The 27,796-nt window shown below is 40.3% G+C and overlaps 1 protein-coding gene across 3 annotated transcripts in view; it reads left to right on the top strand.

Annotated features, from left to right (window-relative positions):
- ARHGEF11 (Rho guanine nucleotide exchange factor 11) overlaps positions 1–27,796 on the top strand; it is a 787,362-nt gene that overhangs the window by 200,600 nt on the left and 558,966 nt on the right. For all 3 annotated transcript variants that reach the window (XM_069217872.1, XM_069217873.1, XM_069217871.1), the window contains exon 3: positions 20,862–20,960. In XM_069217872.1, coding sequence (XP_069073973.1) covers positions 20,862–20,960 — 99 coding nt within the window. The remainder of the gene's footprint in view (positions 1–20,861; positions 20,961–27,796) is intronic.

The following is a 27,796-nucleotide window of genomic DNA, read 5'->3' as shown; positions in this document are numbered from 1 at the left end:
TTGAAAGTTGCAAATGCAAGGGATGGTAGGAGAGAAAAGTGAACAGAAATAAGATAAATGTGACTGTTGAAATGATGAAAAGAAACATTGCTCTTCACTTTTCTGAGAAAATTGGGCACTGACAATGGGAGTGTTGCCAGAATCAAAAGAGAATTCAGGAAGATGGTGTTCACCAGATATAGATGCAGAGAAATATGGTGGTTTCAACAGTTTCAGCTATAGTGAGGCAGCAAAATGTCAGAAACAAAATGTGATACAGTGCAGTGTACCAACAGAATCCATTGATTCTGGATGATGACTTATCAGGAAGCCTTTCACAATGATGCTGCTTGACGGCGGAAGAGGATTGCTTACTTGGAGCAGTCCTGGATGAAGTCAAAAGTGGCCCATATGTTGACAGAGAAGTCAGAGACCGTCCTGCTTTATTTGGGATTGATATGGCAGCTACCTGTTCTAAATTTCGCTCTGTGGAAGTCCCAAACCTAACCCTCACAGGAACGGAAATCCAAGTTGTAGAGATTAGAGTACAATCTGTAAAATCGGTCACTTGAAAAATAAGCATCAGTTAATTTTGTGTAATTCAAGTCCTGTAAATCTTTTGGGAAGAACATTTTGTGCAAAATTAGTTGTGTGATTTATTGCACAATGAATGGCGTAGCATTTGAGCTACAAGATGAAGATTTTTTGTCCGAAATAAAATTACTAGAGGCTGGAGTTTGGTTATTCCCTGTTTTAAAAAAAGATGGCCAGACTTTCAATTTAAGATGTACTGTCAGAGATGAGGTCTTGAATGATTCTGGAAAAGAGATTTGTCTGATTCAAAAGTGGTGAGGCAGTTAAAATAAAAATGATAACAGATGCAGTTTTACCTAGAACTAAACAGTATAGACTTTCAAAAGAAGCAAAAAAGGAAAAGAAGCCAGTAATTTAAAAAATGAATAAACGGAGATCTTCTGGAAGGTACTTGGTAGTTCCTCCCCTGTGATGGGTATAAAGAATGGAGAATAATTCAGGATTTGTGAAAGAATCTAAATTGTCACCCCATGTTGTACTGTGGTACTGAATCCAGCAGTGATTTTGTTCCAAATCCCATCAGATGCAGAATGGTATGCAGTAATTTTACTTATGCTAAGCATGTTTTTCGGTTCATTTGCATGAAGAGAGCTGTATCAAAGTTCTTGTATGGTGTTTCAATCCACAAGGATATACTGAAAGTCCTTCAATTTTTATTAAAATACTGTAGAAAGAACTAGAGAATTTAAGGTTGCCTTGTAATTCAGTCTTAGTCCAATATATTGGCGATTTGCATTCAAGAGAAGGACTGTAAACTTGATACGAATGCTTTGTGAAAACATCTAGCTGACATTCGACATAAGAATAATGCAGTGATTCATTTCTGCAAAATTTCCTGGGGAATCCCTTAAGACATAATAGGGATGGCCATTCTGATGTTCCTCCCAATCTAGCCATTAGGTTTACACTACATGAGGTTGAGGCGGCGCTTTGTGGTAGTGCCAGTAATAAAGCTCCGGTTCCGGACTCAATCCCCATGGACCTTTTTAAATCCTGTCCCCAGTTATGGGTGCCTATCCTGTTAAATGTTCTTAATGCAGCTGTCACTGTGGGAATTCCTGCCACTTGGAGATCAGCCTGTATTATTCCTGTTTTTAAAAAGGGGGACCGAAATCATCCTAAATCCTATCGTCCAATCTCTCTCCTGGATTCTTCTGCAAACATTTTGGGCCGCATTATCCTTAACCGCATTGAGGCCTGGGTGACAGAAAATTAAATTTTGGGCCAAGCACAGTATGGTTTTAGGGCAGGGCTTAGCACACAGGAACAGTGGCTAAACCTGCTTATGTTGATCGGAAAATACACCTTAGCCAGGAAAGGGACTTTATATCTTGCCTTCTTGGACCTTAGTTGTGCTTTTGACAAGGTAAATTGGGCCAGGCTCTGGGAGAGGCTAAATCAGTTAGACATGGATCCCCACATTGTTGAGCTGTTACCGTACCTTCATTCAGGTACTAATGCTAATGTCAGGGTAGGGAGCAAAGAGGAATGTTCAGATACTTTGGAGCTAAATGGCCCCCACTCTTTTCCTGTTGTATACTAACGGATTATTCAACTTTTTGGTGGATCATTGTAGGGATGCCCCTAAAGTGAATGGCAAAAGTGTCCCTGCCCTAATTTATGCAGATGATGCGGTGCTTATGGCCCGCACCTTGAATGGCCTACGTGATGCAGTCGGAGCCTATGATTCTTTCATGTCTGCACTTGATTTAGAGATTAATTGTAACAAATAGCATTTTATGGTCCTTGGGAAGCCTCTCAGCAGGGTGGGGATGCTGACGGTGAAAGGACAAGTAATCAGTAAGGTGCAGGATTTCCCCTATTTATGGGTTGTTTTTGATGATAAAGGCTCTTGGAAACCAGGCATCTCGAGAAGAGGGGTTCTTTTTAATGCCGCAGTTGGTGCCACTTTTAACTTTGTCGCAAGGGTGGGATACAACCTCATCAAATCCCTCCTTGAAGTTTATAGGCGTAAGTACCTGCCAGTTCTCCTGTATGGTGCTGCTCTCTGGAGGTATGTGGACATCAGGGCCCCCACAATTGAGGAAAATCGTTTTTGTAGAAGGTTACTGGGAGTCGGCCAGAATATTTCTGGGTTTTGTTTACACACTGAACCAGCTTTGGAGTTTGTTCAAGACTCCATTCAGCTTTCCACACTTCTGCTATGGATCTCAATTTGGTCTAATGAATGTGCTGCATTTAACAGAAAGATTGTGCAGGATTGCCTGACCTGTGATAGGGTGAAGGATATCCCGTGGCTGATGTACATCAGAAAGGTTGCTTATCTCTTGGGGCGTCCGGATATGTTTGAGGCTCCTGAGGGTCTGACCAGCCGTGATAAAAATTGGGTCAAGGTGAACTTTCTGAAAATTCTTGGGGTTAAAAGAGAGGAGGAAGCCCTAAGAAAAAAATCGGTAAGGGAGTTTGTCATGATGACGATGTGGGTGGGGCCTGAGCCCTACCTGTTAGAGATAAGAAACTTGAGGGAAAGGTGCTTGATTACGCGATTCAGTATGGGGATTGTGAGAAGTAATTTATGTTTTCCACTGGGTCAGTATGATGAAAAATCTATTGGCCTCTGTCCCTGTGATGGTGTGTCTGCCCAGACTTTAGTTCATTTTACCTTGTTTTGTGACTTTTATGCACCTTTTAGGCGTCGGTTTTTACTCCCCTTGCCGAGATCGAAGGGATTTGTGAAATATCTACCAGCTTTTATGTGGCTATGTATGGCCTCGTATGCATTGGTGTGGAGTGGGCTGGGGTCCTTTTTGAAAGGTGCTATCTCCTGGTGGAATAGGTTAGAGTATTTCAATAAATGTTTTTATAACTTTTAAATCTGACATTTTTATCACCTGTTAATTAAATTTTTATGGTATTTAAATATTGATGGATGGTTTCTGGGTGTTATCTATGTATTTGTATGTGTGTTATTTATTCATTTGTATCGTTGATTACTTCATACCGAATAAAGAATATTGATGAATAATGCAGTATTGTAAAAGAGAAGTTATTGATCTTATATACCAAATGGAAGAAGGTGCAAATTAAATCGTAATGTAAGATGTTTCTGTTATTCTGAGAATGAGCCCACCAGTCACCCAAAAGGATGTTTGTATGTTTCTTGGAATTGTTGGATACTGTTGTTACTCAATTCCAAACTTTTCCCTGATTGCAAAGCCTTTAGTAATGTTGACCCACAGTGACATACAAGATCTGTACCAGTTGACATTGAATGCACTGAAGCATTTAAACAATTAAATGTCTGTTCCATGCCTAACTACTGGGAATGCCAGGCTATAATCTAACATTTTTTCTGTACGTTCATGAGAGAAATAGATGTTATTTATCGATTCTGTCCCAAAGACGTGGTGGGTTGATGCGCCCCATTGAATATCTTCCAGCTGTATTGGATCCAGCAGCTATAAGTCTTCCAGGATGTTTGGAATTGGTTGCAGCTGCTGGTGTTGCCATTGAACAAAGTGAAGGAATAGTGATGGGACAAATTGCATATGTTACAATATGTTCAAATGAGAATGTTTTGAGAACACATTTCAGTTGCAAAATATTCTTATGTACCACTGTGATTCAATATCAGGAAAGGATGAAATATTGTGTAGGTTCTCATTATCCTAATGAAACTACTGGATTCGGGTGGCAGAATCAACTGTACTGCGGGGGTCTGAGTCTGCTCCCGCACCATGAGACACCTGTCGGCCTAGTCCGGGTTTGTTCTGGCTTACTAGCGGTGCCTCGGTTCTACCCAAGAGCAGGGATGATTGGGCAACTGAGCGCATGACATATGACTCCTCAGGGGAATCGTGGTCACTCAGATCTCAACTGTTTCTCTTAGTTACATTAGTCTCACATATGGAAGGACATTCAGAGGCACAGTCTAGTTCAGGAAGGTTTTATTGAAATAACTGCATCTTAGATAATAAAGCATGGATTCCAATAACTAGGACAGTGAACCACAGTAGGAATACAATTGTGACAAGGAGAGTGAAACACAAGAATAACACTATCATGTTGTCACTAAGATTGTTAGGGATAATTCCTACCTAAGCTATGTTAGAGCACAGCATGTTAAGCTCTAATTCTGCCTTTCAGGTTCCCCCTGGGAAGATATCATCCCTCATACCTGAAAAAGAGGCCTGTAGTCTACATAAGCAGCTGCAGCGAAGCAATCTGCATACGGTCGTGGTCATCTGGCTGGAATCTCCCTCTAACGTACATGAGTCAAAGTAGTGTTTTTATAATAAAACATCTGATGTTCCAAGAAAGTATCCCCATGTAGGAATGGGTATGTTTCTGTGAACATTGGAGACAAAGCGTACCACTTTTGCCGGCAACCTATCTTACTGCAGCCTTGAGAAAAGCCCAGAATGAAAGAAAAGTCTTTTTTAAGAACGCAGTGCTGACCTAGGCGAAGAACAGCTAGATATAGAAAATAAAACAAGACCACAAATGTGACTAATGTTAAAATAATATAAAGAAGCTAAAATAAAACATACCTAGGTTAAAGTGCAAAGCGGTAGGCCTAGTTTGCTAAAATAACGTGTATAAAACTATAGCTAAAATGGCTACACAACAGCCCTAAACACGCCACTTCCTAAAACCGAATCAGTATGTATTTGCAATTCCAAACTGCGATTTGGTGCATGTTACCGAATCACAATTTGGAAATAATGCATATTAAAATGCATTTTTCCTGTTGCAAATGTCCCAATTTGTTTGCGACCGGCAAAAAATGCTTGATACATTTGACCCTCAAACATCTAATATTTCTAAAACTCCTTGTCCAAAACTACGTTTCGCTCTTCTAATACTATTTTCACTATCTATTTTATTCATATGCGAACGTTAAAGCTGAATAACAAGACCAACCCAGTTTCTTGGCAAAATGAAATAAGCAGAATTTCAACAAACATGATCAATTTCTCTCATGCACAACTCACCCCCTTCACTTCTGCTCTATCTTAACCTAGAATACAAACTTGACAGCCTGAATTCTTCTTCCTTTATCTGCTCTGCCACAACTTTCCATCTTTCTCAATTTCTCACATTCTTGAATCCTCTCTCGTATTCTGTAACAAAATTATGCACTTCACTAGTCAAAATTCAAACAAGACCTTGATTAGTAATTTTTGTTTTATGCTAGTGCTTTGTAACTCCCCTTAAAAATGTGTTATATTTAATTTCCCTGTGATCTTCTTTTATATGCTGATCCTCTAAAGGCACATTAAAATCAGTCAAGTAGGGAGAAAGAAATTAATTGTTTATAAGATATAGTAAATATTGTTAAAAGAGAGGGAGACAGAGAGAGGGAGACAGAGATCCCTCGTACCAGGTGGACAAGGTTCCTTCAACCAGAGAGTCAGAAAGGTATGACAATCACTTAAAACACCCGCACTTCACTGTGCATGCACACCCAACACCTAGCAAAAATGTAGCCCACCTAATACCATAGAAGTTAAAAACAAATATATATAGCTTTAATCCTCTTCTATAAAATATTTTCACATTTAAAATCTCATATAAAATAACACATTAGTAACTACAATACATAACAGACAAAACAAAGAGCAAGGGAGAACATCTGAGACAAAATGTTTAGCCTTCATAAAAAGACACCTGCTTGGCATGTAAACAAGTGTCCATGAATTAATTGAATCACATATAAAGCCTTGTGCACTGCAGATCCTGCTTTACTGCTCTGGCAACTATTTTCGGTGGACACTATCGATAACTATCATGCCCTTCAGGACTACATATATCATCTCCCCAATATATTTTCATGTAACATCAAATGGTGATACTGATGTTAAACATTTTCAAACACCTACAAGTCCCTTTATCCTCAAAATGAACTATCCAATTTATTCATTACTCTTCTGTGTCTTGGAGGATCAAAATCACTCTCTGTATCCACCTTAAGTGGCTTAGGGAATTCCCCACAACTGAGTCGGTGTAAATTCTCCAGTCGATTCCTTCTGAGTATTGGGTAAATTCTCCAATCAATCCCTTCTGATTAATATAACCTTAGACAAGATTTGGTAAGAACACTAGATCCATCCACACAGAGAACCCAATAAAGATAATATCACCATCTCTGTGAACCGACAGTGATTTGTCATGTTACAAGGGCATACTGCTTTTACCGTTTCTTAAGTTTCACTTTAAAATACCTCAGTGCAAAGCTCTACTCGTCCACAGCACATCCATGATAGCAAAGAGTAACTTTAACAAAAAACATTATTATTAGTGTCGGTCAATAGAGATGGGTAATATCTTTATTGGACTCTCTAAGTGGATGGACCGAGTGTACTGACATTTTAATTTGTAACTTCCCAACTCTGTTTTGTCTGCTTCTAAGACTGTAGCAAGATGTACCCATCTAGTGGAAGCATATTTCGTACTAGAGGCTTTTATCCTAGTTAATCTTTTGTCGACAGGCGATTCACTCATTAATTTCGAACTCAAGAAGCCTCTCAAACCTTTCTGGTTCACAGTGTTGCCTTTTGAAAGTGCTATTTCTCTGATATCTTCTTCAACTTAATCTTGTTCATTAATAATCTCTGTTTCTTTAATCTTAAGAGCTTGAACTTGAACCTGCACTTGAAAATTGATCAGACTAATCAGCTCCATCTACTACAAACTTCTTTCTTCCTCTAGAGATTCCAGTAAATTGAATTTTCAACTGCAATTTCTCATGATTTGGTTCAGAGACTACTACTTCTTGGTGTCACTCATGCTTTTGGCATTTGTAAGCTAACAGCCCTTCACTCTCATCACTATTGGGAAACCCAACTTTTGGCTTTTCAGGTTCTTAATCAGAGCTTTCACTGACCGGAAACATTATTTCATGCCTTACTTCATCAGTTCCAAAGTTTTCACTGCTCTTTGGATCCACACTGTGAACTTGAGCTTGAATCTGAACACAATATGCGTGATTTTGTGACCTTATAGCTTCAATGGGTTGTCTCTACCACTTCTTTTGTAGATCGAACTTTCTTAGTGTTCGCAGTGTGGATCCCTGTGGTACTCCAGCTCATTTTGCAGCAGTACTTGTCAAAATCACTTGGAAAGGGTCACAGCAGCTCTCATCTAAGTAGTTCTATCTGATGTGTTTTCGAACACTCCAGTCCACTGGGTTGAATTTGTGACCAAGCAATATCCTTTGTTTCTTGGGTTGCCCCACTCACCTGATAAATGAGAGATTTCACCATATCATCCTTACCTTTGTAGTAATCTGGTTCAGTGGTTCTTAACCTTTTGACTTCTGTTGACCCCCCACTGAGTCCTTACTGGAAGCTGGAGACCTTGCCATATACATTTTCAAAGATTTGAACTGAAAAACAATACATGTAAAATACAGAAACAGGCAATTATCAAATAAATGCACAAATTATAACATATTTTATTTAAATCCACAAATATGTAAAAAAAAAAAATCGAAATTTTATTTTGAAAGGGAGGGTTGGAGTTTTTCTAAATTCAATTCAGGCCACTCATCATCCTTACTCCATTCTGTTCAGTGCACTTACTCTGCTCCCACAAATCAATCTGAGAGTACCGATTTCATTTTTAGCCTACAATTTATCCTTCACATTTATAGAACGTTATAAAATGTTTTCAGCTTTACATTTTGGGTCTTTAGTTATTTACACTTTGTTAATCTCTTAATATCATTTAATTTTCCAAGCAGTCACGGAACCCCTGAGTGTGCTTTACGGACGCCCAGGGCTCCCTGGACCACAGGTTAAGAACCACTGATCTTATATGATGTAATCAGTTACTGATACTATTGCAACTAAGGGAGGCTCTGCAAGTCTCATTGGCCAACCCATGATCATCTCATTGGGGAAAAAACAGTCTTTTTGTCAGGTTTATTTTTCATGCTCAGCAGGACAAGGGGAGGTGCATCAGGCCAGTTTAAATGAGTTGAAACACACAATGTTGCCAGTTTGTTCTTGAGATTGCCATTAGCCCTCTCAACATTTCCTGAAGATTGTTGATAACCTCAATGGAACCTTTACTTTATATGAAATGCTATATAGACAATTTACAGAAACATAATTTTTACTTCATTTTCGAAAATGAGGACCATTATCTGTCTCAACAAGTTGGAGGTTGAAATCAAGTCCCTCCAAACCAAAAAGTTTGACAACTTAAAGGCTACCCAGTCTCTGAGTGAGGTAGTTTCTACCCATTTTGAGAACCAGCCCATAATGACTATGATGTACCTCAAATCATTGTATTGTGGCACTGCTACAAAGTCTGTTTTAACTCACACAAATGAGCCCTCTGATTTGCCAATATGGTTCATCATTGTTAGGGTCTTTCCTCCTTGATTATTTCTCTGTCAGACGAAACATCAAGTGGATATGCCTTTAGCTACAATTCTAAATCAAATAGTCCCCCAGTATTTTCTAATCGTGCACAACATACTATCTCTTTTGCTTTTGTTATGTACTTATTTACATTTTGGATACAACATTTCATTCAGGAGGATTTATTTGTTTTCAGCATTAATAAACAAAACCTGATAAGTTTTCTTATAATCTATTTTTTTTCAATTTTCTTTTCTCTTCTGAAACATCCTCCTGCACATATTTCAAATAATTCAAATAAGTCTGAATAGAGTTAATTAAGAACAATTTACATTTTCTGCATTTTTTGTGATAGTTATTCTTTATTCATTATTCTCATTTTCTCGTACCACTGTCTCCTCTTGTAATGCGTAGTGTTTTGCCACCTGATCTACAAATTGATTACCAAGTGAAACTAAATCCTTTCCATCCCTATGGGCAATATACTTGAATACCACAATATCCTCTGGCTATTGCACTGCGTTCAAGAAATCCAGTAAGTAAGCATTATTGTTAATGGAAGCTCCAGAAATCCTCTCTGCGACCACAATTGACTGTAGTCATTCACAACCCAAAAACCATACATTCTTTATGTATAAATTGTCACTTCCAAATCAACCGATAAGCAGCAAGCTCTTGTCAATGCCATCAAATCTGCCACCTGTGCTAGATCACATTTGACAAATAAGATGCTTCAAGGGTCTCAGTAATGGAACATACTGCATAGGAAACTCTTAGTGCTCCATATTGATTCTTAAACAAGAACCATCAACAAATAATGTCCTATTGGCCACTTTCAATGGATCTTCTTTAATGTCTGGTCTTGGCTTAATGCATCTCTCAGTAAATGCTCTGCAGTCATGCTTAGGTTTGTCATCAATGTAATCACCCTTCCTGCCTTCAGGCGGCCTGTCTGGAACATAAAGCAGTGTTGCTGGGTTAAGTGAATTACACTTTCTTATTGAAATATTCTTGACGGCAAGAATGGTTTGCTCAAAACAAGTCAGTCTGCTATTTGACAAATGCTGTGTTCTAGTGCTTGTCAAAAAGATCTCAGCTCGGTGAGGTAACCCATTACCCGATGAGTGGTAACCCATTCACAAAGGGAAAGGGGTCCCTCAGACCCCTTCTCCTTTGTGAATGGTTGTAAAACTTTTTTTAAGAGCAGGCAGTGGTCCCACAGATGCGGATACAGGGGATTGGTATACAGTGAAGAAAAGTAGAGTTGAATACCATACAGTAGAGTTGAATACCATACAGTAGAGGGACAAAGATTGAAGTTGCGTACAGTGTCATAGGGTAGAATGTAGTTGTGTACAGTGGAAAAGCGTAGAGTGGCGTGGTATAGAGTAGACTAGGGGAGAGCAGAATAACATAGAGTAGAGTGGCGTACAGTGGAGTGATGTAGACTGGAGTAGTGTACAGTGGAGTTGGGTAGAGTGAAATAATATGTAGTAAAGTGGTATACACTGGAGTGGTGTAGAGTGGAGTGGCATACAGTGGAGTAGCATACAGTGGAACGAGGGGAGTGCCATATAGTGGAGTGTTGTACACTGAAGAGGCGTAAAGTGGAGTTGCGTACAGTGTCCTAGTGTAGAATGGACTTGTGTAGAGTGGAGTTGTGTACAGTTTAATAGTGTAAAGAAGAGTGGCATAGAACAGAGTGTTGCACAGTAGAGTGGTATAGAGTGTAATAGTGTAAAGTGGAGTAGCGTGCAGTGGAGTGTTGTAAAATGGAGTGGTGTAGACTGGAGTGGCACACAGTGGCGTGAGTTGGAGTGTGATAGCTTATAGTGGAGTACCGTACATTGGAGTGGGGTACAATTGAGTAGCGTAGAATGAAGTGGCATGGAGTGGTGTGCCATACACTGAAGTGGTGTACAGTCGCACACAGTGGAAAAACATTGAGTGGAAAGTTGTAGAGTGGAATAGCATATACTGGAGTAGTGTATAGCAGAGTGGATACAGTGGAGTGGCATAGACTGAAGAGGTGTTGAGTGGAGTGTAATAGTATACAGTGGAGTGTCATACATTGAAATGGGGTCCAGTCAAATAGCGAAGAATGAAATGGAGTGCTACCTACACACCGGAGTGGCGTAGAGTAGGGTACATTGGAGTGTTGTGCAGTACAGTGTTTTAGAGTGTTGTTGCATACAGGGAATAGACTAGAGTCTAGCGTACAATAAAATAGCGCAGAGTGGAGTAGCACATAGTGGAGTAGCATCCAGCGGAGTGGCATACAGTGGAGTTGCATACAGTGTAATAACGCAGAGTGGAGTGACATAGAGTGTAGTCTCATACAGTGGAGAGGCACAGAGTAGAGTGACATAGAGTGGAATAGGGCATAGTGGAGTGGGTACAGTGGGTTGGCATTCGGATGTATGTGAAAATTAGCAGCAATGTAGATTATTCTATGCAGAGTAATGCAAAACAGCGGATTGTGCTGCCTTGCATGTCTCCATATTTACCAATCAACACATGGCTACGCATGGTGACCTTACGCTCCCTTGTAATTCTGATTTAAGTATTGCATTGCCCATGCAACATCATGAGTGACTAAAAGTTACCACAGTCCAATGATACTGCTAGGCCTTAGTTATATTTTGGTCCATATACTGTGATAACTTTGCGGTATACCATGGAACATGACGATGACAAGCTAGTATTTAGTTGGCTAATGGTTGTTTTTTGAGAATGAAAAGGCAGCCATATTGTTTTTACTATACTTTGTGTTTAGTATTAGGGCCTGATATATGGGTAAGTAGTAGGTTCCAACCTACTACTACTGGATTAAAGTATTAGTAGTAAGTAGGGAAATATATATATTTGTAAATAAGTTTATTGTCATTTACCACAGTAGTTTAATACAATTTAGTAAAATTCTGTGAAAGTACTGAGGTGTCTGATGTCACCAAGTTTGAATGCCTTATAACTTACAAAATACTTACCCTACTTACCTGCAGTACCCAAAATGCATCATCTGAACCATAATATATAGTCCTGCCAAATTTAATGTAAATCCTCTCAGCCATTTTCACACTACGTCAAATACAATAGTCAGTGTAAAATATATTGGTGGAAAAAACTTGTTTTGGGACATCGTTTTATCTTTGCACCCCTTAACAATTCACCACAAAAATTGACATCCTCACAAAATGTAGAAAATGCTTTAGGTCTGGAAAGTTTTTTTTTGTGGTGATTCATCCAACAGGTGGAAAGTTATTATCCAAGGATTTCCTGTCTTTGGGAATACTAACTATAGCTACAGATTGGCAATCAGATTTAATGTGATTTCTTTCTTTGTATCTGTTCTATTTGTTAAATATTTGTTTATTGATTGACATAATCATGTGTCCATAAATGTGTCTTTTAGTTGTTCCAGTAGTAATTCTGAAACTTTACATACGTATTCTTTTTTTATTTTTTGGGCTTCCTTGGTAATCTTAGTAGGAATGTGTTACATATGAATCCCAAAGTGAATAAAAGCCAGTCATTTTTGTTATAAAAGTTAAGATTTATTTTTCCCTCCTAATGACCAATTATAATGCCCTCCATATAATAGTTTGTGTAGCTCATTGCTGTGTTACTTCCGTTTTGTTGCAGAGGAGTACATAAAGAAGATGATTTTTGTTTGGCTTGTTAGGCACAGTATTATTTTGTTAGCCAAAGATCATGCAAAGTAGATGTATTCCATTTGGTAGGTATTTGTTTATAGAGTTCCAATAGCATGTGGCCATAAATGGGTCTTTCCATATCTATTATTTTTTTATGTGGGGAGTCTCTTCATGGAACTAGAGAACCATTTTTTCAAATGCTGATTTGTTTAACTGCAATGATACTATTGATCTTGTGGTTTTTTTTTTTAATATAAAGTATTGTGTGCTTTTATGGTCTCACAACTGAATGAAAGATTTTACTACTACTCATTAAGTTGAAAAACCTTATAATTTAACACTTACTTACTCTACTTAACTGCAGTACCCCCACAGAATCACCTGGCCCTCAAATATGTAATACTGACAAATTTCATAAAATTCCAGCTGTCGGTTTATGCACTATGCAAAATATCAGTCTATGGAAAATGCACTGGAATTGAATTGTGTTTTGGGGGACTCCTTTTTTCTTTGCACTCCTTTGGCCAAATGCTGCTAAACTTTCAGTCGTTACAAAATTAATCGGGGGCACTGGACATGCAAAGCATCACACACACACACACATTCGTCATGTCAATCAAGGTTTAAAGGGATCAAAACTGAAAATCTTAATCTTTGGTCGCCCTAACTATAACTACAGAATGGCTAACCCTACTATTAAATATATTATGTTATCTATCTATCTCTGTCTCATTTTCTCTCTCTCTCTCTCTCTCTCCATATATATATATATATTGCTGCTAGGTAGTTATAGTTAGGCCCTAGTTTCAATAGAAAAAGCAGCGGCATGACATTTTCCAAACAACATTCACACTCACTTCAGCTTCTGTCTGGAAAGTTTTGCTGTGATCCATCAACCGCAGGCTGAGATAAAGGGGGTGGGGGGGTGGATGTCAGAAAACACGTTTTTTCTGGTTATTTTCCCATAGGGATTTTGAACAGCGATAGAGTCAAAACCACTGAACAGAATTAAACCACATTTGGCAGGAAGGTAGCTCCTGGTCCAGAAAGAGCCTTTTTTTTATATTTGGTGTATATCCATTCAATAGTTTAGAGGAATTAAGGAAAATCCAAATTTGTATATCTAGGGACACGAAGGATTCGTGACCCCTCCCGATCTATGTACTGAGATCTGAACAAGGAAGTGTTGTCAGCCATGTTGAGAATCGTCCTCAGCCAAGTCCCACTAAAAAAGTTAAAAATAAAGAAAAGGGGCCAGGGGAGAGTCATCCTGATGTCTTAGCTCTAGTGGTGGGGTTAAATTTTTTATTTTTTTGCGCAAGTTTTTGCGACCATGCGCGACTGGCGAAAAATAAAAAAAATCAAGCATGGGCTCCTGCACTTTGTTTTCTTTAAGCCCCTTGATGGGCCAAGTCCCAGGGGCATTATTACAATGAAGTGCAGGGGGGCTGGCTAAACCCCCCCCCCCCCCCCCTTTGTATTGCTATTCAAGAAGGACAGAAAAGCACAATCCCAAATGCTACTGACCAACATCCATTTTGGACTTGTCTGCAAAAACTATGGGAAGAATAATCCTGAAGAGGCTGGAAACATGGGCCGAAGAGAATTCCATACTTGCTTAATGACAGTAGTTGTTCAAGAACAGTATCAGTATGGTGGAGCAATGCCTAAAATGGAATCTCGTAATATGCAAATACATTGGAGCCAGAACTAGTTATTTACATCTCTGTTTTATGTACTTGACTAGAGCCTTCAACCTTGTTAAGTATGCAAAGAATTATGGCAAACCATGATCAACTTATGGCCTCCTGAGCAAATAGTGTCACTCCTGTCTCAGATGTATGGTAGTTTAACTTCAGGGTATGTTGTAGTCCTACTGGAGCATGCACCTTCCCAACAAAAGTGACAGGAGGTAGGTGGGGATACCTTCTTGCACCATTTCTTTTTTCCCCTCTGGCTAGAGAGCTCCAGGTCTATGTGCAAACACTCACAGGAGCCACACTCTGCATTTTCCAGTTTTACTGTACACAGATGAACCGTTAAAGGTGAGGTTATTCTGTACTGTAAGGTTCTTGCCTTGATTACATTGTTAATAAGAAGCTGCAATGGGATGAATGGAGAGGTTATGCAGGTGATGAAGTGGATGTTATGGAGTTTGTGGAGGAGCTCAAGATGGTATGGTCTGCTTTTATTCTCAAGACAATTTAATCTAGTTCTGCCTTAAATTGATCCTTCTGGTAATATCTTGGGGCTGTTTAAATTCACTGTCTGGTGGTACCGCTAATGAACAAGGTATTGCTTAGTTCTAACTCCACAGAGGCATCTGTGTCAATTGCCTCACAGTACATTTCATTCACTTGTCCAATGGTGTGTGGAGGCAAAAGTATGGAAGATTTTAGAAGAAGGACCTTGTAATAAACTGGTATTTATCTGGGAACGGCTTAGCTTTGGACAGGACTAGAGATTAGCAATGCTTGTTTTCTGATTTGAAGCTGTGGGTAGTTTTAGAGTGTTTGTCAGTGGGAAAGAATTTGCAGCCCCCTTGGATTAGAATTTTCTTCTCTGAATACCGAGAATATTTGTAAGGATATTTAAAAGGCAAAATGCATGAGGGGAAGGAGACACCCTTGCAGGGTCTCACTTTGGTACAGCTGAAGGGGCACAGTGTTTCATATTCAGATCCATAACAATGTCTGATGTGATGGTGAATGAAAGGTATGTTGAAATTGTGTGTATTGGCCCTCTTCTGTAGTTGGAAACTATTGACTACTGGGAACAGTTGTGGTAGAGTGAGCTTGCTTTCAGAGTTTAGCCTTACAGCAACTCAGAAAAACTGTTCAAAGTTAAGGTTGGTGAACAGGTTAAGCGTGAAACGTAATTGAAGCTGAAAGAACATAAGGAACGGCCCATCTGAAAGGGGTGGCCATTGCACTGTAGGACGGGGGAGTGTTTTTTTTTTTTTTTAAGAGAATGTGTGCTTGTATAGATAACCATGGCTGAGGTTGTATTCATGTACGTCTAGGTTGATTAGAATGCACAGAGAAAGCAGAACCAAGTAGAAGGCACAGATTTACAGTTCAGTCTCCTTCAACAGGATTGCATACCCTATTTATGTTGCATAGACGTACATTGCTATAGGCTTAGTTGACTTCTTTTAAATAGTAAATGCTGTGTTCTGATTGGTGTGAAGTTTCCTATGGGGCTTTGATCACTCAGCCCTCGTTTTCCTGGTCAGTGAGGTCTCCATCTTGCCTTAGCTTACCTTTTTCTGTCACCTTCAAGCTGTGTCTCCATGGCAGCCGAGAGAGAGTTCTGACAAGAGGTATGACTTAGCTAGCTACATATGATGGTGTAAAAGCTTATAGAGGTTTAACATTTGCAGCTTACCTCTTATGTGCACACATTTGTCATACAATATTTCTACAATTTAACTTTTCAGGTCAAGCTGTTCTTGCCCAACTTGGCATAAGAATTTCTTGTGAATCAAAAGTATCCTCTAATCCTTGTCTCTTCCTTCTTTTTTGTATCTTAGATAGATGAGAGAATACATAGTGATTGTCCTCAGGCAGCTTTGAGGTATGATAGCATGCACTCAAACATATAGAGAATAGCAGCTTTTCATGAGTTACTCTGCTGACCGTTTCTCTGTGTGTTTTTAGTATTCAGTTGCATCTACAGAGACTGCTTTATGTGCCAGCAGAGAACCTAAAGCATGACCATATCCTGTGCATTGATCTACAAATGGCATGCTATGATCTTGATATGAGATGATGACGAATGCTGTTTTTGATAGGTTCTGCATTAGCTGTTCTTGGTAGTTGTTCAAGCCAGCAGAATATTATAGTAGTAAATTGTAGAGTAGTAATTGACGTTGTTTTTGGTTTGCATTACATTTGTCAAAAAGGTATTAATACGTCGGATTTAGGAACAGAAAAGACAGCACGCATCAGTTAGGGAGGCGCTGCTTCCGAGTGACCTTTTATTGCCTTCTTTTAATCCATTAGGCAGTTGAAATAACTTTTACGATGAGTCCTAACTGTGTTTGGTCAGCTAGCTGGCTTATGAAGCACCATAGTTTAGACAATCTGCATGAGGACGACTGCGGGTGGAAATTTGTAGATAACCTTGCAGCTTAATTTCGGGACTATTAAGTATCATCAGATTGTAATATCTTGCCTCAGACAGTTATAGTCCAACAAACATTTATGTAATAGTAAGATGCAAAAGTTAATCTCTACACCCTTGAATTCTGCTCTGTTCTACACACTTCAATGTTGATAGAATGAGACGGTAGTGCCTCTTGTTAATGTAGTAAAATATATATTTTTTTGTGATGTAGTATTAAATCACAATTCTTTTTCAATCCCAGCCCTGATGGTTATTGTTCATACGTTTTCATCTTGTCAAACCACACCATTAATATTTTCTAATGGAAATTAGATCAATTGTATTCCTTTTCAGAAAACACTATGCGGTTCTCATTTTAACTCTTTTCTTTATTATAGCACTGTTTGTAAAGTGATGTTTTGAGCATGTAGGGTGATGCAATTTGTGGCATGTTTATTGGTGGATTTCATTGGTTTGTTGTGTTTGAACCAGAACTTTTTTTAGGGGATTTTTTTTTTTCTTTTATTCAGTACCTATTTTCTATCCTTGTGCATTTAACCTGCTGTGAGCAGGCATTTTCCATATGTACTATTTACTCATTACTGTATGGTTTAAATTGATAAATAGTGGTGACGAGAAGCCCTCGCTGTCCAGTTCTTAGAACATCAAGTCTTAGATACTGGCACTTGGTAGATGACATGGTAGTCCGGACCCAGATGGACACCAACCACAATCCACTCTGTTTTACTTTAGAGCCACCGTGGGGTAGGGCGCCCATTGCAACAACCACTGCCAAAGTAGCCAAGCTGGTCCAGGCTGAGAACTGCAGACGGCGACTTAGATGGAGCAAGGTGATCCTGCGAGATGACATTCTCTCTTCCATCGATTTAGACCTGACACATTGCGTAGCATTTATATCTACGATGGGAGAAGACATGGGAAGCTGTTCCTCTCTAATCGATGTACACATCAAGATTTTCAAAAGATTGGAACAGCTACTATCTTTGCCAGTTGCCCACAACACTGGTAGTGCTCCTCACCGTGAAGGAGATAACTGGTACAATCGAGACTGCCGGATGGTACAAACAAATGTAATCAGTGCAATCAAATAAAAGGATGTTGCCAGAGTTAGGACTCTTCGGAACCTGTACAAGCAGACGCAGAACAAGGAAAGGTGGAGACTCTTGAAGGTTGCACGTGAACACAGGGATTCCAGATCCTTTTGGAGCCCCTGCAATTGGCAACAATATCCTGCCCTCAGACTGGTTCCAACACTTTAACTGTCTCTATAATGTTGAAAGCCAAGTCGCAACCCTCTCTGTCCCCTCACTTCCACCACAGCCGAATACCACCCACGGGGATGGTTTGTTCTACTTGGGAGATATCCGAGATGCAATAAACAATATAGTTCGACTGAATGCTGCTGGCCCGATAGCATTCCTGGTACATCCTTCTCTTATCCAACGCATTTGTTAGGGGAGCCCCCATTCCTGAGTCCTGGAGGGGTGCCAAGGTAATACCCATTTATAAGAAAGGCGGTAGGTCCTTACCCGCCAACTATAGGCCCATAAGCCTTATTGATACAGTGCAAAAGGTATTTTGTCGTGCCCTACTATAAAAAATCCAAGATCGGATTTCTGAGAATTACATCCTATCACCATTCCAGGCTGGCTTCAGGTCTAAAACAAGCACCATAGAACAGGTGTTCAGGTTTCTGCTCTTATATTGGAATGTTGTAGTGATAGGAAAGGGGAGTCTCTAAGTAGCCTTCATAGACCTTAAATCTGCATTCGATCTGGTCCCAAGAGGTAAACTCTGGGAGGTCCTTAATGAGATGGGTATGCTCCCAGGGCTCATGACCACAACAATTTGACTCCATGAGGCCAACTGTGCAAAAATACGCTGTGGGAACCAGGGCGATCTCACCGATCCGATCAAAGTAGTCAGTGGCGTTCGGCAGGGCTGTATAATAGCTCCAACTCTCTTTTCCCTTTATTTGAATCAGGTCATCCAACACCTCACTTTGCAGCACTCTGACGCTCCAGCCTTAGGCAACGAAAAGATTGCGACACTTTTATTCGCAGATGACACCCTGATAGTATCCAAAACCCTGATGGGCCTCAATCCACACTGAATCGATCTGGCAATTTCTGCTCCAAGAGAGGTTTAGAAATAAACCACTCTAAAACCACGTTCATGGTCATTAACCCTCACAGGTTATATAGGGGGAACTTTTCCCTAGGTGGGTCTAAATTAGAAAAAGTTAACACCTTCGAATACCTGGGGATCAAACTATCAGACTCAACGTCTTGGAAAGCCCATATCAACTCTGCATCATTAAAATGTAGCCAGCTAGTGGGCGTCGTTCTAAGGGAGCACCAGGCATTAACTACACAACAAGTACCTTCTGCTCTCCAAATTTGTAATATGAAGTCTGTTAGCGCAGCACTTTACAGGGCCAAACTCTGGGGCTTTGAGGATGCAAAGGAGCTTACCTGTATTGAGAACATGTTTATGAGAAAGCTCACCTCCCTGCCCCTGACTACCCGCTTCTTCCTTTGCACTTAGATCTGGCTCGTAAACCACTAGCTGCCTTAGTAGGTCTCAGACCCCCATTGTTTTGGAGGAGAATCAAGGCAGCTCCCAAACATTCCTCCTATGCCACTGTGTTTAGGGATGTTTGTTACCTCCAATAAGATCCTGTGGATCCATTCAGTTAAGACAGCATTGATTGCCATTGGGGTGGGAGACTCATGGAACTCTTCACACACAGGGCCACCACTGACCAAAGAAAAAGTGAAGTCCTGCTACTGGGAGTGGGTAACCGAGTCTATACCTCGCTCGCTTTCATTAGGGCGACTAACTAGTGAGTTTCTGGACTTCAAGCCTACCTGGTTGCTAGAACCTTACCTGGACAGCATCCTAGATCTGACCGATAGGAAGCTCTATAGGCAATTCAGATTTGGTTCCCTCCCTCTCAAACATTTACCAGCAGATGGCAGAATAAGGCCCCTAACAACAAGTTATGCCCCTGTTGCAACCTGCAGCAGGAGTCAACCGCCCATGACCTCTTTGCATGCCCATCCTACTCTCCCATACAGAGGAAATGGCTCACGCCAACCTGCAAACGGCTTGGGGACCCGTGATCACGCTGCAGCCATGAGAATTTTAAAATCAGACTCCAGTCTGCCCATTGCCAATTTCTCTGAGGCATGTAGCGCATTAGAAGGAAATTGACTAAGACTGTTTAACTCTAGGTCCCTACAGTCTTATGTGTATATTTTTGCTCCAGTACTGTATCTCGGAACTGTGTGCTGCCACACTCCTCTTTTATTGTACTGCATTTTGTGCATTATCATGTTTTATTTATTTTTTGCCAAATTTATTTTGTAAACTTTAAGTTATTATTTATTGTGGTGCGATGTGACTTTTATGGCACTGGATGCCAAATAAAGTATATGATGATGAACATCAAGCCTAGTCGATTTTTTAAGGGTACTTGACATTTTTTTAAATCTCCTAAAGCAAACATATTGCATATTAAATTTCTCATTACATCTTCATCATTAAAGGAAAAAAATACTAGAAGTTTTAGAGCAGACTCCATCTGAATAAATGGCAGTACTATTCAGGAGATTTTGCAACACTTCTTATTCCTTTGTCTGCGGTACCAAATGTGTGTAGTCTTAGTTAAATGCTATGTGTTCTGCTTCAATAACTACTCCATGAAAAAAGCCCTGGTTGAACAACCAAAATTGTCAATCAGTAATTGTGTTTAGTGGTGAAAGTTTGTTAGCAATATACATTGATATATATATATATATATATATATAAATATATATGATATAATATGGCTTGGAGTAACTAAGAAGTATTTTATAAGAAATAAAAAGGAAAAATACATTCATTAATACTTGCATTTAACTATCTGTATGTGTGGTCTGTGATCAGTTCTGTTGCTGATTGCTTTAAATGGAGATTGGTAAGCAAGTATGTTTATAATTTTTGATTCTTTTTTCTCAAAATTTTTTATTCTTTTTTTTTTCAAATTATAGTAGTGCTTTGTTGCGTGAGGAGTTTTGTTCATATCTGTAATCCTTCATATTTAGTGTTCATAAACAAGAAACATTGCAGTTATCCATAACGAATTGTATACCCTGTTCTGCTGTTATTGACTATCTGTGTCTGTTCTGCCCAGGTCTGGTTCAGCGCTGCGTCATCGTCCAGAAGGATCAGCATGGGTTTGGTTTTACTGTCAGCGGAGATCGCATTGTGCTGGTTCAGTCAGTTCGTCCGGGTGAGTAACTACTCTCCGTGCAATTTCAAAGCTCTGAAAAATATTTTTGGGAAGAAAAATGGCGTTGCTCGTTTTATTTCCCTGAATCAAAAGATAACTCTTTTGCAAAAAGCAACTTTTAAAAACGGGGTGACCTCTAAACCAGAAGTTAAGTGGTATGTTGCATATTTGCTCATTTGACAAATAATGTTGATCAATTAAGCAAAATTGTTTGGCCATTTCAAAGTTAAATAGCAGTAAATCCTTAAACATAGATTTTTGAAAATGTTTGAGTGGGCACAACTTACTGCAATTTTCTAGATAGGTAAAAATATTTCTAAGTAATAGCTTTACAATGCCACTATTGTGTGTATTTTCTTTATATAAATATTCATTAGATGATCAACATTTCATATGCTATAAATTCTCCTGGAATTTTTTTCATAAATTTCCCCTTGATTGAGACACTTATTTTTCCTACTGAATTATTATTTGGACGTTGACCAAGATTACTAAACTGCCTCTAATGCTCATAATGTTTAGATAAGTTAATTCAGAAAGGAATACATTTATTTCATGCACAGTATGGAAGATTGAAGAATAATTTAGAAAGATCTGTGTTGAGGATTCCAGATACATGTTCTAAAACGCAGCCAAACAGGACATACCTGAAGGGATTGCTGCTGATATTGCTTCATGTCAGAGGGTAAAAGGGTAGGTAAAAGTCACGGGGGCTGCACACTAAGTTCAAGCAACACGTCTGCATACTTCCACCCCTGTTAATAACTGTTGAAGTACTGTTTTGAAAAAGTTGATGTCTTATAAAGAAGGCACAGAAAGTCACGTATTCTGTAGCACAGTTTCATAAAGATGAGATGATTTAACAATCTTGCCTAACATATATCTAAACTAGTCGTAGTGAACTCGTGCACCGTTAGGCATCTGGAAGCTTAAAAACAATTGTTTGAGGCATGTGTGGCTGTAGATACACATTTCTTGCATATTTCTGCCATCTGTGTTGGTCCAGATAGTTGTCTTTCTTCGGGCTGTAACCCCTGACTTTCCTCTTGAGCCCTGCACACACTACTCCAAGCTAAACATTTGAGTCACTTAGTCTCCCGCCTATATCATATGGCCCAATTGGAGGCACCCTATACTGAGTGACAAGCACGTACCCAATGGGAAATGAACATAGGTATTACTATTACAGATAACCAATGGCACTACTGCTGTGTTCAAAATGGGAGGATTGATTCTAGTAGCAGGCTTTGTATTATCCACTACAAATTTCTACACAGAGTACACTACACACTGGCTAGGCTTCATCGCATAAGACTCCGCTTCAATGAAAACTGCAATAGGTGTGGCGCGACTGGGGCAGATGACCTCCACCTCACATGGTATTGTGGCCCAGTACCAGCATACTGGGGCGACATTTGCACTGCACTCATACAAAGGTGGGGATGACAATCATCGATCCTAAATACACTGATGCTAGTAAGGTTGTTGCATGTTTATAATGGGTGGGCAGATGGCATGGGATGCAGGCAGTGGTATTGGCTTATTCTACAATGTAGTGACACTATGAATGATGATGATGCACTTTAAAATCCACTGTTATTGTTGATTACTGAAAAAGATCAATAAATACTATATAAATATTTTTTGTTTTTCTTTGAAGAAGTCTTTCGAGTCACGAGGTAAAGTGACTGCTACTCTTGGTGATAATGTGCATGGGCATCGACTCCATTGTTACATTCTTTTCTTTCCTTTGTCTGGTTCGGATGTGTATTCCTTTGCTCCGGTTCCAGACCGTTTTGGACTATTTTCTGTTCGTAATCCACCCTTATCCTCATCTGTATTATTGAACGCGTTCCCATCTTTGCATTTCAAATATCTAGGTAACTATTGCCTCTGGTGATTGACACACTCCCATTGTGTCCTTTGGGCCTTGCCCTTCCGGGCCTGTCTTTCCTTCTCATCCGCTTCGCGTTAGAATACCCTGCTGATGGAATGGACTACATTCCGCTTCTGCCTGAGGTGTAACCCAAGTACCTGAGGACCGACCTTCACCAGGTTTGCAACCTGTGCTTGTTTCCCGATCACAGGGAAGAAGACTGCGAGGCCTCCTGATTGTTTGGTAGAAGAAAACCTTATGGGACCAAAGAGCATGTCAAATGGAGATGAAGCGTTGGGAGGTTAACGAAACACCCAACTTCTTCGGTCAACAAGATGTTGAGGAGGAAGATCCCCACGAGGTCTCTGTGACCGAAGAAGACTTGCTCCGACTCCGCCTTAGAGATCGACCTCCAGATGCAGGACCTTCCACTGGGTCAGTGTACCATGAGTACTAATGTCCCAGTCCAGCCACCCAAAAAACATTCCGTCCCAACCAAACATACAGTTCCTGGGCCACCACTGTCAGCAGACCATGGTAGGCCCGATCATCTGCTATGGATGTCCTGCTCCGGGCTTGGCACTGAAAGCACGGCTGTAGCCATCAACTTCTCCACCGAGCCACCAGCTTCATCTTCGGCTCCTACCACTCCAGCGCCACCTACTTCAGTTTTGACTACTTCAGCTCCAAAATCAAAACCACTTCCTGCACCGAAAATGTTAAAACCTGCATCGAAATCTGCACCTGAACCAATCCTCCTGACTATGCAGGAACGGCTCGATCCACGCCCAAAACAGCGGCACATACAGCCTCATACTGGCTGCATCCTAGCCAAGACTGTGGTGTTGATACCACCTTCATTAAAGCTCCAACATTCCTTTGGAGAAGCAATAGACTTGTCATTGCCTGTTAAAAAGAGGAAGACGGACAAGGCTACCAGCCCCGTTGCACTCTCCTTTACCTACTTCTCCACTACCACCACCACCACGTCCTCCCCCACCCTTACCGCCACCTCCTCCTCCACCCTTACCTCCACCTCCTCCTCCACCCTTACCTCCACCTCACTCTTAGGGTGATCCTCTAGATATTACTATGCAGGGATCCCCACGTTCCTCTACAGGCGGGCACAGAGGCCGATGATTCTTATGATGCACCCCAGCCCACAGATTCCTGGCCAGACTATGACGTTGATCCCCTGGGGGACACCGACCCAGATCTGTACTCTGCCAAACCATCACCTCCTAATGACACCACATCATATCAGTAACTCATCAGCAGAGCTGCAGCCTATCACCAGGTCCCTCCACATAAAAAGCCAATGGAAGAGAATTTCCTCTTTGAAACTCTATCCAGTACACATAGGAAAACCCAACACCTCCCTATGTTAAAAGGCATGCTGCGTCACACCAACATTTTTTAAAGACCCTGCTTCAGCACTCATTATTACTTCCAGCGTCAACATAAAATACAAAGCCGCGTCCTCAGACCCTATTTACATCCAAGGACAACTTCCCCCTAATTCATTGGTTGGGTCCAACGCCCATGTGAGGGATAATTCTCAAACCACAGCTGATGCCCTACCTCCTGATAAAGAGTCTAAGCTAATAGATGCCTCATGGAAACCAGTAGCGGTACAAGAGGGAGTTGGATCATTCCTCTGTGTAAAGTCTTACTACTACAGGACCAAGCTAATGCTTTCAGAATATGCAAATATGATACATCCACATTGGTAGTAAGCTCAGTTACCAAATTTCTGTCTGTACCTTGGTCCATTCGCCATAGGTTCACCTTAGCCCCGGGGCCCTAAGCCTGCCAGGTATTCTTTTGTCTATGGATGGGGATTTTAATCAGATATATCTATTTTCTCTTTTTAACGCTTAGACGTGTCATGTATCTTAACTCTGATGGGAATTTCACTTAATCATTGTGTAGTTTTTAGAAATTTTCTGTTCACTAGGTCTCTCTTGTGAGAAGTTAAGGCCTTATCAGTCCATATAGATGATTTTTTTAGTTCAATTGGCATGGCATCTTTAAATTATATTGATATGATAAGAAATGTATCAGTCCACAAATCAATCATGTTATCGGTTTCAGTTTTATGGAATGTATTAACTGTATTTATTCGAACGATGGACACAAGTTTTTACTATTGCCATGTATGATTGTTTTAGTGTATCCACAAATCGATTACGTTACCGGTTTTAGTTTTAAGGAACGTACTAATGGTATTTATTCGAGTGTTGGCCACAAGTTTTTATCATTGCTATGTATGATTGTCTTATTGTATTTTAATGGTCTAAATTTTAGACCGAATAAATATATAAAAAGTAGCTGTACAGTCTGCTAATCACTGACAAATTGCAAACACACAAGGTCTATTAGTCATGTACAATTGCTGCAACTGGGACGAGAAGGAGGAACTCCTCCAGTACCTCCCAGAGGATTGTAAATGGAGAGGGCAGGAAATAGTACAGGAGGGTGACTCATTTCTAACAGCTCCAATAGGTGTGCCCTATATTCCCCAGATACAGCTGCCACGGGTATTAATACCAGTATATTGCCGCACAGACATGCTTGGCTGCGCATATTTGTCTTCAAGCCAGAAGTTCAGCAAACATTGTTAAACGTCCCTTTTCACAAGGAACACCTGTTTGGTCCACAAGTTGACCAAGTGTTAAAAATGATAAAGAAAGACACTGAGGTTGCTAAATCCATGAGGGCAGTCCAAACCCCCACTCCCCGCATCTCCTTTTGCCACTCCTCATGTAGGCCAGCCTCAAAAGCAGCATCTTCAGATGCCTCTTCTTCCCCATATCACCCGCAAAATCAGAACTCCCCTTCACAAGTTATAGCAAGTGCACATACAGAGGTAACAACTCCAAAGGTTGTGGCAATGGTGCACCATCCACCCCTAAGCATTGACTCTTATCTCCTTCCCTCGATCATTTAATACTTGTCGGGGGTTGATTACAACAATTTCTCCCCACCTGGCAATCTATAACATTGGATCAGTGGGTGTTGGACATTATCCAAAATGGTTATTGTCTGGAGCTCATCAGCCCACCTCCAAACATTCCACCTTGCAGGCACAAACTCTCTGCAGAACATCAAAATCAGCTCAAACAGGATGTGCAAGCGCTCTTGCTGAAAGGACCAAGAGAGCACAACCCTCTTCAACATCTAGGATCAGGAGTATTCTCCATTTACTTTCTCATCCCCAAAAAGGACGGCTCACTACGCCCCATCTTAGATCATAGGCCCTTAAATCATTACATCCTGTCAGAACGTTTCCATATGGTCACCCTTCAAGATGTGATCCTACTTCTCCAGCAAGGAGACTTTGTCAGCACTAGACTTAAAGAACACCTATTTTCGCATCCCAATCAATTCCAGCACATTGCAAATATCTCACATGTGTCATAGCTGGCAAACAATACCAGTTCAAAGACCTATTTGGGGTCACTACTGCACCCCGCGTGTTTACCAAATGCTCACCAGTGGTGGCAGCACATCTACACAGGCAGAACATCCATGTCTTTATCTGGACGAATGGCTTATCAAAGCCAGGACCCTTCCTCTATGTCACTAACACATTCACTTCACTATAGATCTGCTCCATCAACTAGGATTTACCAACAATATACAAAAATCACATTTTCGCAGGTTCGGTCATATCTGGGAGCTATTCCGGCTAGTATGGTTAGCCTATCACAGTGCAGCATGGAGTCAACATTTCCAGACACTGCTACCACAATTTGAAGCCAATCAGCATCTAACTGTAGGAACAGGCATGTGTCTGCTGGGTATGCTGGCATCATGCTTCAGAATAGTGCCACATGGACAATTGCACTTGTGTCCTCTGCATGAATGTCTAGCACATTAGTGGTCTCAGTCATAGGGTCAGTCAGAAGATCTAGTGTTGATTTAGAACCACACTCATCGCTCTCTGCAGGGTGGAACACTCAGAACCTGTTAAAGCGGTGGCCATTCCTCTCTGAGACACTAAAAACAAAGGTCTCCACATCCACTACCTCAAACTTCAAACTGTTCACCTAGCATTTTGGTTGCTATCATTTCACTTAGGAGTGTCAGTGAGCTCCAGGCTCTAACCTTAGAAGCACCTTTCTTCCAACTACACAGGGAGAGGGTGGTCCTTTGGACCAAACCAACATTTTTTTCAAAGGTAATTTCCCCTTTCCACATTAACCAGTCATTTGAGTTACTTTTATCTTTCCTCTACCAGACTCAGTTGTGGAAAGGGCCCTTCATATACTAGATGTTAAAAGAGTTCTAAAGTATTAGATTAATAGAACCAAAGATTTATGTAAAACCTTAGAGCTCTTTGTTGCTTTTTTGCCCCTTCACAAAGCAAAGCCCATATCTAAATCAGGCATAATTAAATGTATTCAGACGTGTTACGCCAAAGCTAAAAGGGCTTCTTTAGCTACACCCTCTGGAACACACGTTACTCGTAAAATCGGTGCTTCTATGGCTTTCATTTCCAGTATCCCAGTAGCTATCTTTCGTAAGGCAGCTACAGTGTTTACACCATACACTTCACTAATCATTATTGTGTGGATTTTCTAGAACACCAACAAGCTAATGTTCATCACATTATTGGCCATACCTTTCTGGGTTACTAAATGCAGTGGGCACTCAATTGTTTGTCACAACATCTGAGTGATACCAAAATGTATCCAGAATATTGACTAATACAATACTGGGAAGGTACTTACATAGATATGTTTAGATTTACTATTTTAAACTCCACATTCATGTATCTTCAAGATATGTATGTTATCAAAATCAATAGATGTGGCTTTAAGAAAGTAAAGAAAACTACACTTATATACTTGCCTTCATGATGTTGTAGTCTATATTCTGGATATCATATACTGACTGCACAATATTAAATAATGTAGAAGAATACCAACCACCCCAACATCGAAGGCATTGTTAC

This window comes from Pleurodeles waltl, chromosome 12, assembly GCF_031143425.1.
Source record: "Pleurodeles waltl isolate 20211129_DDA chromosome 12, aPleWal1.hap1.20221129, whole genome shotgun sequence".
In the NCBI taxonomy this organism is placed as follows: Eukaryota; Metazoa; Chordata; class Amphibia; order Caudata; family Salamandridae; genus Pleurodeles; species Pleurodeles waltl.
This window is presented reverse-complemented; position numbering and strand designations above follow the sequence as displayed.